Raw genomic sequence first — 14,065 nt, 5'->3', positions numbered from 1 at the left:
ATTTCAAAAAACGGTGGAGTGTTCCTTTAAAGGGGGGGGTGAAATGCTATTTCATGCATAGTGAGTTTTTTACACTGTTAAAGAGTTGGATTCCCATGCTAAACATGGACAAAGTTAAAAAAATTATGTTGTATGTTTGATGGAGTATTTCTGTGCCACAAATACTCATTCCGGTTTGTCACAAGAGTATGGGCGTGTGTGACGTCAGATGCGCCGGAATTTCCTTATACGGATCCTAAGGGCACTTCTCCCGGAAGGGCGCGCGCGCACCTGTAGCCTAGAGCGAGAGAGCGAAAGCAGTATGCCCATCAAAGTGCTGTGCTCGGCTTTTGCAGATCGTCTAACCCCTAAAATCCACTGGATCCGTCTACGGCGCGGAACGCCAGCATACCTCCGGATGCCGGAGGTAATCGCGGCCATTATAGTCAATGCTCTTAAGTCCACCAGCTGCGGACGCACCAGCTCCGCTACGCTCCGCAGAGAATCGGTAGCAGGTCTATTTTCGCCGCTTGCCGCGTCAATCACATAGACAGTATAAGAAGTGGACAGAGCCATCTCATTGGAACTCAGTTGAGACAGTTGAACCCCATTTTTAGCGATTTTTGAGCACTTCCGTTCCTGACGCGCAGACTCAAACCGACTCAAACTAAGCTTGATGACGTGAGCAACCTGTCTGACAGACGTAAATCTTCTAGTAGCTGTGCGTGAAAATTGCCAACGTTAATCACTTCATATGTATTCACTTGCCACATACCGAATTATTTCTAATTCCCCAAAAACGTTGTTGAAATATTTTGTCCCGTTGCTTTTATGGACTCATTATCTATGGGCTTCTCCCCTTCGAGGCTTCAACTTCCAGCTGATGGATTACCCCCTTGGTCAAGCAGCACAGAGCACATCGTACCGGGAAGGAAGTCAGACACAGAACGGCATAGAGGATCTGGTCGATTTTCAAAATAAAACACCCTGTGGAGACCAACGCTCCGCTGCTGAAACGCGTCTGAGACGCTTCCAGTGGACTTTGACGCTGAGCTAGGGACCCATCAAAAACGTGGCGCTGACGTTCCGCGCCGTAGACGGATCCAGTGGATTTTAGGGGTTAGGGGTCAGGCCTACTTAAGGATGGAGCAGTCCCAACGATAAAGGTTCACGGTCGTGCGTTGGAACCGCAGGCGGTAAAACTGCTTCAAATGTCTGTGTGTTGTTAACTATCGGCGTGTAAGCACAGCAAGTAAACAACATGATCACATATAGTTAATGTATCTATGGAGCATGCAATGTATTGTGTGTGTGTTTAAATAAATTTGTTTAGCTGGCCACTGTAGGTGTCTGTTTGTTTATTGTAAAACCAAATCATGTCCTCATAAACCACGAGTAAACACACAAATGTTGTAAACTCGCGCATGACATGGTGTTATAAAAACAATGCGCTCAAGTTCAAATCATTTCTACTTTTAAAAAAACTCTCGAGACCATGTGTTTTCCCCCCATTTCACTGCCCATCTCACGGGATCTAATTCGGGATCAAAAATGTATGGCTGAATCTGATTGTTAGCCATGGTTTGTTTTGGGATGTCACAGCTTCCAGACGCTTTCAACGCAAAAGCTTTGCGCGCTCGTGATTATTTAGCTCCGCCCACACCCGCTCGTTTTTTTCCGGAAAGACTCGGTACAGCCTTTCTTTCTTTTATAAATATAATAAAACTAAAGACTTTTTGGAGATATAAAGGATGCAATACTACTCTATAGGTACTCAAGATTAACATGATATTGACTGAAACTGAGTGTTTCATCCCCCCTTTAAGAGAAGTTCCCAATAAGATGGTCAAATTATTGGTGAACACATTACCATGTGATTTTGTAGTTCATAAGACATTGCTGAAGAGTGTCTGCCAGCCTTTGGTGCACCAGACAGTAGCGGATGAAAGCCCGCCCTTTCCCCAATGACGTCTTCAGCTAAATTCACACAAAAAAATACAAAGAGATTGCATTTGACAAAAATAGATATACATGTTTTAAAATCACAGATTTTATACTGAATTTTTATACTGAAAACAAATTTGGTGTAGAAACACTTAGAAATATAATAAACTATTACAAAGATTACTCTGCATTAAATGTGAAACATTGAAGTAAAAAGACTGAAATTGTATGTTCTTATAAAAAAAAACTCCAATAAACTATTTTATTTAACTTTGAAAAATATTTTTTTACAGTGTAACAACACCTGACAAACATTTGAAAAGAAACAATATTACTTAGTTCAAAGGTCAGTGTACAGATTATCTGCTTAAAAAACAAAGATCACTACATTATAGATCATTTTTAAAGTGCTCCTATTATGCTTTTTCGAATATTACCTTTCAATCAATGTGAAATAGCTAAAAGGTCTTCAAAGTTTTAAAGATTAAAGTGCATGAAAATAAAGTGAGTTGTCTCCTAAAAGAAAGAATGGATTCTGACCTGCCGAAACTTCATCAGTGTTGGGGAATGCTCTCTAAAAAAGTAACTATATGAACTTGTAACTTTTTATGGAAAGTATTGTGTTGCGTTACTTTTTCTGGGCTGGGCTGGGCTTGCTTGTTTGTTTTAGAATAACAAAAAAGTTATATTTTTTGGCATATGTAAAGGCCCTTTCGCACCAAAAGTGAAATGAATAAGTCTCAGGCTGAAGGAAATGCAGATTCACGGCTGTACAGAAGAGGGCGCAGCTCAAACAAACCTTTCAGCTGTGCTGCTATTCTGGATTGCAGGAAGAAGAATAGGATGCAGGAAAAGAAAGTTCAACACTCTTACTTCAGCAATAAAAATTAAAAAAATTAAACACAAATGTGCTGTTTATCTAAAGTCGTTTTGGCTTATTGGTATGGTTGAATTGGATCATCGAAGGTCAGCAGCAAAGATATCGGCTACTAAAGTGAGATTAAATACATAAACTAATACTAATAATACTAATGATACAATAATACTAATAATAATGTAATACATAAATTGGAAATGCTAAATTATCTTAATATTGATAGCTAATGCTTGTTTTGACAATATCTGGATATCATCTTTAGGCGCAACCCGGCACGGGGGTTTATCGCACATATTTCACACGTATAGTGTGAGCAGTCACTTCGCAGCTTGACGTTCGGACCGTATAGTGTGAGCACATAAATCCTGAGCTTTAGCTTTACATCGCATGCGATCTACTCGTTCAGTGTGAGTAGGTACCTTGCTGAAATCACACAGTGTATGCCTGCCTTTAGGCTCTCATGTAAGCAGAAGTTTTAAAGGTGCACTGTGTATTTTTTTAGCGGCATCTAGTGGTGAGGTTGTGAATTGCACTCAACAAAAGTTACGGTGGCTGACAGGAAAATAAGTCGTCGTCTGAGACAGCAGAGAGTAGCCAGTTAAGCAATGAGTTTTCTTTACAAAGATAAATTAAGAAATTAGGTTTACTTAGTTATTCAATAAAAGGATATGTTACTGCGAATATTATTGTTACTATTTCATTAATGTGTCAGTGTTTTATTCGCTGACTTAAGCTAGCTTCTTTGCACAAAGAACAACATTGACGAAACGCGCTTGTCCGTTTAGAGCCACTGTAGAGACATGTCGCGGTGTATGTAGATAGAAATGTCTCATTCTAAGGTAATAAAACATAGCGGTTCATTATGTAAGGTCTTTATACCCCACTAAAAAACATAGTTATGTGTGATATTGCATTTCTGTCAACAGATCCTAAATATTACACAAAGCACCTTTAAGATTTATGAATATGCTTTTTCTTGCCTCATGGGTTTATATTAATTTAACACGCAATGCAATTCAACATTAGGCTACATTAAATAAAATATTTGGGCAACAGATTATCACAGATGTTTTATGTTAATTGAACACAATATACAAGCCCTATTCGGACTGTAATTGTTTCTCATGTAAAAGTCTGAAAAAAATTAATTTGCATATCACCTCGATGATAAAACTCATGCATTCAGATGGCGATTTTTCGATGGTGTAGGAGTGAGTTTTGTAATTCTACGAACGCGCTGCTCACGTGGTCAGTCGCATGATTGTTTGCTGTAAACAAAATGTCATATTATGGAATAATAAAAATAAATTCATATTTAATTTAATAAAATAATGTTCTATTTATTATTTAATTATCATTTATAAAATAGGAAGCTAGACGTGCGTATGCCATATTCAAAATGGTTCTTATATTCTTGCATTTTATCTCAAAAGCATGTAACTTAATTTAAAAAATATGTAAATTAGCAGAAATAATTAATGCAGCCTCTTATTTACATGTGGTAAAATAAAAACGGCATGGTTTGTATTTTTAATGTTGTGCATAATAGCCTACATATTATAAAATGGGATCATACTACACATATATACATATATATATATATATATATATATGTGTAGTATGATGCAATATATATATATAGTCCAAAACAACATTAGGAACCTTTAAAGTGGCATAATAGGGGCACTTTAAAATTTAAAATTTATTATTTTGCATTTCTTATTCCTTTTTAGCATTTACAAATAAAACAAAACTTTTGGCAGTCCAATCATGTTCCATATTGCTTTCTGCTGGTCTGGCACACTAGAGATGAAAGGTCAAGCTGAGTGCACTGCATAGTAGGATACACTATGTGTGCAGTGTGCTCTGGTTGTATTCTGCACAATTTGGCAAAAGTAGTAATAGGACCTCTGGGTATTCCATGTATACAGAAAATGTGTGTAGTACACACACTCCAAACTGAAATTATTGTATGAATAGTATGGTAATATGCCATTCTAAACAAACAGTGTCTGTCTCTGGTACAGTATGGTCAGGAGAACAGATGGAGGATTACAGTGGGTGACCAAAGAGCATAAGGACACCAGATGGAAACGTTACACTACTACAGTTGATGCTGGATTTCTGGATTGGTTCTGGATTCAAGACTCACATAAACCTGCATATCAGTGGCAAAGGAATTGTATGTATTAGTGAAAGTTGATCTTCAAAGGAGAAAAAAAAGGAAAATGTCCAAATAATCTTTTAAATTTCAAACTGTGAGTAAAACAGGTTAGTGTCTTGAAATGATTATGTTGGGAACTGTACACAAAGAGAATGATAACAACTCACTAAAGCCTACTACTGAAAAAAATGTACAGGAATGAGTGCGAGAATACAATACATATACGCCTGAAGTTTCAGTGTATGTTGTGGGAGATTGCTAGGATGTTGCTAACTGGTTTCTAGGGTGTACTAGTGGTTGCATACTGGAGCCAGGGTAATTGCTGCTTAGATCCAAAATTGGTCAAAATAGTAATAATATTCTGGTCCCAAGATAAGGCTCAGGTCCCTCCTTCAATGATTTTTCCACCTAATTTTTGTCCAACCAGCTGATAAATTAAGTCTGATCCCTTAAAAAAAGTAATAGCTAACCTCTCCACTGCAAGCTGCGTGATTTAAGGTATGAGTTGAGTTGTGTGCCAAAGTTTAATTCTTAAGCTTAGTGGTTTCGTTCTAACCCAAAGTAATAGTAATAGTTATGCATGCCTTAAAAAACAGCACTAAAATTCACCTACCTATGTGTATAATGTACAATGTAAATGAACAAAACAATAATATTTGCAAGAGCCACTGCTGCTAGTTGAACACCTAGAGCACATGACCAACCTGAGGCTGAGTGTCACTACTTCCTTCTTGAAACCCTCCGGAGAGGTGGAGATAAAAAAAGATGTATATATAAAATGTCAGAAAAACAGTGACATGAAACTGTGAAAGAGAAATGAGAGCCAAACACGCACTGGCTGAAGAGATGTGTTTTCCTGCAGAGCCGTGGGCTTGTGCAGTGGATTACCTCGGGGATTGATTTGACAAAGCGAATCCCGTCATTAGCTCCTTTAATCTTGGACAAGCAGTCACAGAAATAGTCCCAGTAGTCTTTCCTGCTGCCCAGAAATGTGGTCCTCTCTTTCTGGTCAAACTGGACAAAACGGTCAACAGGTTAATCTCAAAGCAATAACTCTAAACATGACTTTTTGGTTGAATATGAATGCAGAGATCACCAATCTTTCAGGTCACCATAGAACGTCATGTTAAGACCTACAATAATCTTGTTTAGGTGTAACAACTACATTCTACATGACATTCCACTTTTGCTCAAGTTACAACTAGTATCACCAGAATCTGCAAACTTGTTCCACACTTCCTGCACTGATTGTGGGCGAAAATCTGTGGAATGGATATAAATTATTGCCGGATTTTAAAAAAAGATTATTAGGCTAAAAATTATTGACTAGGTTGTCAAATCAGTTTTGTTCTTCTTAACTAAACCTAAAACTGTAACTATTCAAATATGATTTCGGTAATTGAAATAAAGCTGAAATAAAATATAAATATTACAATAAAAACATAAACAAAAATGAGAAATGCTGCTTTGGCAAATAACTGAAATAAAATAAGTTGAAGTTGAAGTACTATAATTACTAAAACTGTGGGGGGGGGGGGGGGGGGGGCTATACAGGGGGGAAAGAACATAATAAAAACGACATAGCGCATAAGAAAATTACAAAAACTTTAACTAAAATAAAAAATATAAATAATAAAAGAATTCAAAACATTAAATACTATAATAGTATATATAATTGAGAATTATTGAGAATTTAAATTCAGAACATTAATTCCAATTGTATTAATGTAACTAATTTTTTTTTAAATGCTATAAAATTAATCAATTTAATTATGTCCTCTGACTCATTATAGGGAGAAATGAGTATGGATGAAATGATCAGACCCTTATTTGAAAATAGTAAAAAAAAAAAAAATTAAGTTAAACAGAGCTGAAGGTCCTCCACTATTATTGGTAGATAATATTTAAATCCAATACATGAACAATACATAGATGGTTCAGAGATGTGTAGAACTTTGTGAATTACAACCAGTTGAATTCTGTTGAAATTTCTGATGAATTCTGTAGGTGCAGATTCCATGCGGCCTTACGTTTTAACTTCAAGACAGAGTTCATGATGAATAAAGAAATCTCTCAAGCATTAAATGTAAAACAACTTTAAAAACTGTGCCATACTTGCAGTAGGTACTCCAGTTTATAGCAGAACTTGTGAAGACTGGAACTGTCATCAGTGATGGGCTCTCCAGTATCACAATGTTCTTTGCTCAACTCAGAAACTGCATCTGCAGGTGTAGTGCAATTTACATTCAAACACATGAAGTTACATAAAGAGTTATATATATTGTTATGTATTAATTTGACATTGTTAATGTTGACATAAATTAATGTTGACATTAATTTCAGATGTTGCGTGTAACACAGTCACTTTTACTAGCCACCTTGGCGGGTTGAAAATGATAATACAAACATTTTTGTCAAAAATATAGATCTTTCAATACATAATATATCGATACTGAAATATCTGAAACGCCTCCAACACTAATTTTCCGCTGAATCGATAGACGATACCAGCTGCTCTTTCTCTCTCTCTCTCATCATCTCTCCGACAGCGAGTGACACACAACCCGCCTCTCCTCACTCACTCGTTTCATTCGCTGCGGATGAATATTGTTGATGTTAAGCGTTTGAACTTTGACGTGGGATAACGCATATTGCACATAATTTGACTCATTCCTGCAGATTATGTGCTCACACCCAAAGTGCGCACACATAAAGCCGCCTCTCAGTACTAAACCGAGTTCTTTTTTTAATTGCGCTTAAACAGTCAAATACACACAAATTAATCTCAAAATGCTGGTCTTGGTGAGTATTAACGTAAACTGTCAGTTATGGTTAAAGTGAACTTAAACAGTAGAGAAAGAAAATGCGTGTGTAACAGTATAATGGATCAGTGTGTCAGGTATTAACGTGATAGCCTAATATACCTGCTGCCCAATTATGAGATAATATAAAAAATATCTATAAGGAATTTTTTCCACATGGTATCGACGTCAAAAATGTGACTAATGAAAATGCTGAGTGGCTATAACTTTGAAAAACCACTTGCCACAGTAGCTGGTGAGCAAAAAAGTTAATGTCAAGCCCTGATTGTTATATAGCCTATTGTTCCATTTTATAAGAGAATGCATGATGTTTGAGTTAAGTAACTAGTTCTAAATTTCAGTAACATTAGGATTTCCATGAATTACCACATATTATTTATATTTTCTTGATATTTTAGGCTTTCCATTATGGTGAGACCTTGAACAATTAATTGCACCTCACAGTAATGAGAAACATTATATTAATAAATAAACACCAATGAAGCGAATTTCACAGATGATAATTTCAACACTGCACAGATAACGTGCTTGCTGAATACCTATGAGAATACGAATTATGTGGGGAAATAATGTGGTGTCTCTAGTATAAGCTTTGTCATTTCTCGGCCAATCACAGTGTCAAGATGATCTCAGTTCACATGACTGTGCTCACATGCAATAAATCACACTGAGGGTATGAGGGAGAGACATAGATTTTACCATGCAGATCTCTGATTATTCTCTGCAGCTGGTTTTCTCCCACTGTACTCATGGTGGGCTGAATATGTTAGTGTGGATGGTTCATAAAGTCAACATTATGCCTGTAAAACAAAAGAAAAAACAGGGTTTTACTTAAAGAATAAAGACAACCATAAAACAGTAAATCTCAAACTGTTTATGATAGTATACGATGTCATAAAAAACATCATATGTTATTATACTTTTACTTTCGGCCTATAACATAAGAGCAATAGAATAATTAATGTAACGTTAACGTTAGCCTATTCGTGAGTTATGCATGTGGATTAGACAGTTTTACATTTATTTTTAAACGTGGATAAGTTCCATAATTCACAAACCCTTAGATAATATATTATGACAACCATGATTAAAAAGCTAAAATTATTTTTAATCTTTAATTGAAACTGTGGAGACTAACGCACCTGCTGAACTTTACAACTTCTGAACAGCGTATATGTCGTTTAAGTCACTTTTCTACCAGAACAGTTAACTTTTAATCGTCAGGATAAATATGTATATAAGATAAACCGATGTAAATAATGATATATAGACGTAAATAAAGACATACTTCATAAAGAAAGATGATCCTCCTCATCGAGTGTTTACAGTAGATACAACCCTGCTGCAAGGGAACGGTTCCTTAGATTGACTGACAGTACGCTGATCCAATCAGAGGCGAAAACGCACCAAGTTTGGTTGCACGATAATAAAAGAAAGCGCAGTTAAACAAGTAGTCATGTGATGATGAAATCTCAAATGTCATGATTTGCCAATGCAAGAGAGTGCCGGCACCTTTATTTTCCCACTTCAAGCACTGTCAGTAATGAACGCATCATCAAAAACACAAACTCAGGTGTTAACAAATATGTTACAATATGAGTGTTACTGTTTGACCAGATACATTTAACACGGATTGAAAGATCAAAACCAACCATTAACTGTTAGTTTTATCGATTGCTTTTTTAGAGTCCTTTATTAGCAGGTGCTTCATAAAAAGAGATGATAGCAAAAGTAAGTTAATTCGTTGCCAAGTCTGTGTTCAACATAATCTATATTTAATATATAGGCCTATTGGTCAACTCAATGTGATTTATTTTGATTAATTTTTCTGGATTCAAGTCCATTTTTGTCAAATGGCAAGGCCTCTCTGGATCTTGCAAATGAATAGGAACAGAAAATAGGGCATGTGCCTATTGGGGTTGAGGATAGGGGATCTGAGCATCATTTATTAGGTGGGTTGTACTTTTTACTGATACTCTAATAGGAACAAATAAGTATTCAGAGAGTTTCATAGTTTTTAGGTAACTCCACACTTTACGAACCACACTCGCTCAGCCTGCCATCACCTGTTCCATTAAAGTTTTCTCTGTAGAATTTCATAAAGGTAAGTGATATAACTCATCTTTCCATATTTCTGAAGTGCATGTTAATGAACATTTGCAATAATTATCAATGCAATCATTAATAATTTCTCAAAATAGCTAATTATATTTGACTCATTGTGATCAGTTACACTAGGCTATATTTAAACCTTTTAAATTTTACATTAGTGGTCAATCTTTATCTACACAAATTTCAGTTAAACAGACAAGAAAAACAAACGATTTCTTTATTCTTCAGGTCCATGTTTTACTCCTTTCAGAGGGTCTATCATCACCTTATTTTTGTATTAACCTAAATATCACCTTCTTTTTTTTACACTGTGCATCAAGATGGCAGCCCAATCAATAAATAAAAGTCAGCCTGAAATGTATGACGATGATGACTACTATTATCCTGATAATGTCACCGGAGACGAAATCTGTAACAAGACAAAAGTTGACCAATTTGGAAGAGCCGTCACACCAATCTTTTTTATCATCATTGTTCTGTTCAGCTGTGTGGGAAACACATTGGTCCTCTACGTCCTTGTGAAGTATGAAAACCTGAAATCCCTCACCAACACATTCCTGTTGAATCTAGCTCTCTCTGATCTGATTTTTACCATTGGCCTGCCGTTCTGGGCCTACTACTACATGTATGGCTGGACTCTTGGAGATCCTGCTTGCAAAGCAATTAACTACGTGTTCTACACAGGATATTACAGCAGCATCATCTTCCTGACAGTTTTGACTGTCCATCGTTACATGGCCGTGGTTCACCCCATGTCGGTGGTCATGTCTCGGAAGAGCCTGCACTGCTACGCCACCTCAATTGTCATCTGGATCATCAGTTTTTGTGCTGCCATCCCACAAGCCATGTTCAACTCCGTTGTGGACAGCTCTACTGAAACAATAACAGTGCAGCTTTGTGATTTTGTGGGTGAAATTAACTGGAAGCTTCAAACTGTATACTTGCAAAATTTCTTTTTTGTTGTCGCATTTGTGATCATTGCTTTTTGCTACACTGTGATCCTTACACGGCTGCTTCGACCAACATCTCACACTCGTAAGAAGACCGTTCAGCTCATCCTCTTCATAGTGGTGTTTTTTTTCTTAGGATGGGGGCCGTACAACGTGGCCATATTTCTGGACTCTCTGATTGCGTGGGGAATCTCTCCTTTTAATGAGTGTGAGGTCAGTAAAACTGTCGACTATTGGATGTACATTTCTCGCATGGTGGCTTTCTCACACTGCTGCCTAAATCCTGTGTTTTATGTTTTTATGGGCATAAAATTCAGAAACCACTTGAAGAAAATGTTATGGACTTTCCGTAAGAAGAGCAGTGAGCCTCAGAATCGACACAGCAGGCTTATTTACTCCAACGGTGAAGAAATATCAATGTATTAGCAATTTATGCTTAAGAATAACTCCAAAACGATGAGTTTACAACTCATTTTCAGCAACAAAATGAATGCAATGTAAAGTATAATGTACTGCAATTGAACAAACCTTTAAACTAATTATATTACTAAAACTGCATGTAAAAAAGCTATCAAAATCGGATGCAATTTTACAAGAGTATATTTATATACATTTACTCTGTTAAATTCATTTGCATTGTATATATTCTTTTTTTTATACATTCATACTTGATGCAACAAATGATGAACTAATATGGGGTGTACATAGTAAACATGTTAGCTGTGATCACAAATGCATTTGTCATTATGCATGTGTTTTTTGGGCTGAGCAAATATGGGCAGAACTCGTTAATGCCCTAGTACTTCAAAAAGCCTTTTAAAGGCATGTGAATTAAACGTGGCACAATGGCCTTCAATATGCCAATGCCTAGTGCAAGGGATTTCATCAATATGCTGATCGAGGACTGTTTGGACACTCCAGACACAGGATGATTCTGTCGAGAGAGAAAGAGTCATTTGTTCCTCAATGATACGTCTGTACCATTTGCTTCACAGGACATATGCTTTCAACTACATACTATTTATTTACTAGTGTGTTCTAATATGTAACTATGCCATGTTTGGTCTCATCTAACAGCTTATAAACTGAAATTAATGCTGGTGAACATAATAGAGATATTAAAGTATCCTAATGTACAATCTAGGTACTATTGGTTAAACATGAATTGAGGAGAATAATGTTCTTCTCCCCCTCTTGATCACCACCCATTTGTCTCATCTTTTGGTTTCCTGTCGCTCGGTTTCAGTGTTGGTATTACACTCATGTTTAACAATGCTTTGCTCAGGCTAAGAAGAAAAGGTAACTGTTGAGGAGAAAGGCTTCAACCGTGCCACTCCAGCACACCGGTGCATAACCTCATACTATATAAGAAAGGTTTTTACTGGCTTGTCTGCACAGTAACAACAACTTTAATGGAGTCAGATTAATTATATTGGAGTCAGATAAATATTTGAATTATACACGTCATCCTTCAACTGCCTTTTTATTGTTGTTTTATTGTCTGATTATTGTTTCAAAATAGCAGCGTAAGTTTCCAGCCTTAAATGTTTCACATAATTCACATTTTCCTAGATTTATTAACATTAAATAGCTTTACTAACAAAAATAATAAGTGATTTAAAAAAATTAATTGCATAACCTATGCAATTTGTCCACTTTTACAATTTCTACAAACTCAAATTAAGTGAATTTTATAATTTATCCTTCAATGTTCTGATTTATTAATGTTTTTGAAAACATGTGCAATAAATATTTTCCTGCACTTCTGTCACAAATGGCATTTATGAGCCACAAAAAATAAAAATGAACTACAACCAACCACATCCTCTGCCAGTATCTCAGTGGTTCTATGATCTATGTCAGGGGTCCCAAATCACCATTTCTAAGCTTTGGCTTCAACTGTTTGAAGTAAAAATATGTAAATTAAAAACCCATGAATACATTGAGCATGAAAAAAACCTGGGCAGGTGTATAACCTATGCACATTTTGTCAGGAAACACCTGTCAGGATGTTCTGCCACCTTGGGTAAAATATTTTCAGTGGACTAACCTAACCCTATACATGGTCTTAAAATTATGCAAATATAGCGTGAGTTCTGTTTTGTAACTAAATTAATGCAATGTAAAATGATTTCATGTTAGCTGTGGTCTCAAACTTGGGTTTCTTTGCGTGTTTTCTGCAAGTAACTTTGAAAAATGAAATATTTTCCCAATAAGATTATATTAAAATAATGAAATAAATTAATGAATCAGATTCTTCTGTAATTAAGTTCATGAATTGATACATCTACAGATAATGCTTAACTTGATTAACATTATTGTGTATTGTTTAATACTGTTCTTTTAAAGGTAAATTTTTTTGAAAGCATGTGCATATATCGCTGCAGAATGTCCATGGGCCTTTTCTGTCTATAATGTGCTGTGTCAAAAAAGAATAAAAATAAATATGACCTAACAACATTGTTGTTTTCACTACATTCAGCAGTTATATGATCTATGTTTCAGTTCACCACAGCTTTGACACTAGCAGTCATATGTGGTTAGCAGATTTAGTGTGATCCCTTGGTATAAGTTTTGGTTATATGTCCAGGAAAAAACAAATGACAATTGTAAACTTTCCTGGGGGGCATATACTCTACCTTATTGTGTGTGCTCTAATATGGATATACAATGCAGAGTTGTTAATGAGTTGTCCAGACTAATAGTCCAATGTCTTTTGTGTGTAGTGTGTCACGTCTGTGCCATTAGCAACTTCAAACAGAATCGCAAAATGATGACGGTTTTTATACGAGTTTCCCCATGGCTTCCCTGTCTGCCACTGGTCAAAAAGCAGATGTAGCTGTTTCGGGGATGACAAAGCAGCAAAGCAATGTGACTAAGTGTAACTGGTCCGACTCACTCTGAGTGAGATTCAAACCAGGGTCTCTGGTATGGGAGTCAGGCACGCTAACAAGGTTGCTAAAGGCCGCAGCCTCTAAAGCACCTCTTGAGGCCAGGGGAGTGAAGTTTACACAGACAGCTCTTACTGGCCTACGACAGTAACACTCACCTTCATCTGGGTCACGGGGCCAACTTTAATTGGTTCTACTCGACCTGCTCCAAGCGGGATTCAAACCAGGGTCTCTGGTGTGTGAGATGGGCACGCAAACAAGGAAGTTAAAGACCGCAGCCGCTAGTTCGCGCTTTGAGGCCAGGGGAGTGAAGTTTACACACACAG

The 14,065-nt window shown here is 36.5% G+C and overlaps 2 protein-coding genes across 4 annotated transcripts in view; one reads left to right on the top strand and one right to left on the bottom strand.

Annotated features, from left to right (window-relative positions):
• fyco1b (FYVE and coiled-coil domain autophagy adaptor 1b) overlaps nucleotides 1-9,226 on the bottom strand; it is a 33,250-nt gene extending 24,024 nt beyond the window's left edge. Inside the window, exons 1-5 of one of the 2 annotated variants that reach the window (XM_077221936.1) lie at nucleotides 9,075-9,226; nucleotides 8,486-8,586; nucleotides 7,080-7,186; nucleotides 5,853-5,978; nucleotides 1,850-1,956 (exon numbers count right to left, since the gene is read on the bottom strand). In XM_077221936.1, the coding sequence (XP_077078051.1) occupies nucleotides 1,850-1,956; nucleotides 5,853-5,978; nucleotides 7,080-7,186; nucleotides 8,486-8,537 (392 nt within the window). In that variant the 5' untranslated portion in view covers nucleotides 8,538-8,586; nucleotides 9,075-9,226. Of the gene's footprint in view, nucleotides 1-1,849; nucleotides 1,957-5,668; nucleotides 5,788-5,852; nucleotides 5,979-7,079; nucleotides 7,187-8,485; nucleotides 8,587-9,074 lie in introns of those variants that run through there. The other variant, XM_077221937.1, reaches the window with a different exon arrangement.
• Nucleotides 9,227-9,760: 534 nt separating this feature from the next.
• Nucleotides 9,761-13,303, top strand: xcr1b.1 (chemokine (C motif) receptor 1b, duplicate 1). Of its 2 annotated transcripts, none has more exons than XM_077221774.1 (2): nucleotides 9,761-9,890; nucleotides 10,219-13,303. In XM_077221774.1, exon 2 carries the CDS (start codon nucleotides 10,219-10,221, stop codon nucleotides 11,272-11,274), a length of 1,056 nt encoding a protein of 351 aa, XP_077077889.1. In that variant the 5' UTR covers nucleotides 9,761-9,890; the 3' UTR covers nucleotides 11,275-13,303. The 2 variants fall into 2 exon arrangements, with proteins under 2 accessions (XP_077077889.1, XP_077077888.1); XM_077221773.1 differs by having other exon boundaries at nucleotides 10,127-13,303.
• Nucleotides 13,304-14,065: the final 762 nt, after the last annotated feature.

This window comes from Siphateles boraxobius, unplaced genomic scaffold (genome assembly GCF_051911475.1).
Source record: "Siphateles boraxobius isolate OS27281-9 unplaced genomic scaffold, OSU_SipBor_1 86, whole genome shotgun sequence".
Classification (NCBI taxonomy): Eukaryota; Metazoa; Chordata; class Actinopteri; order Cypriniformes; family Leuciscidae; genus Siphateles; species Siphateles boraxobius.
Note: the sequence above shows the minus strand (reverse complement) of the source record. Positions and strands in the feature narration are given on the sequence as shown.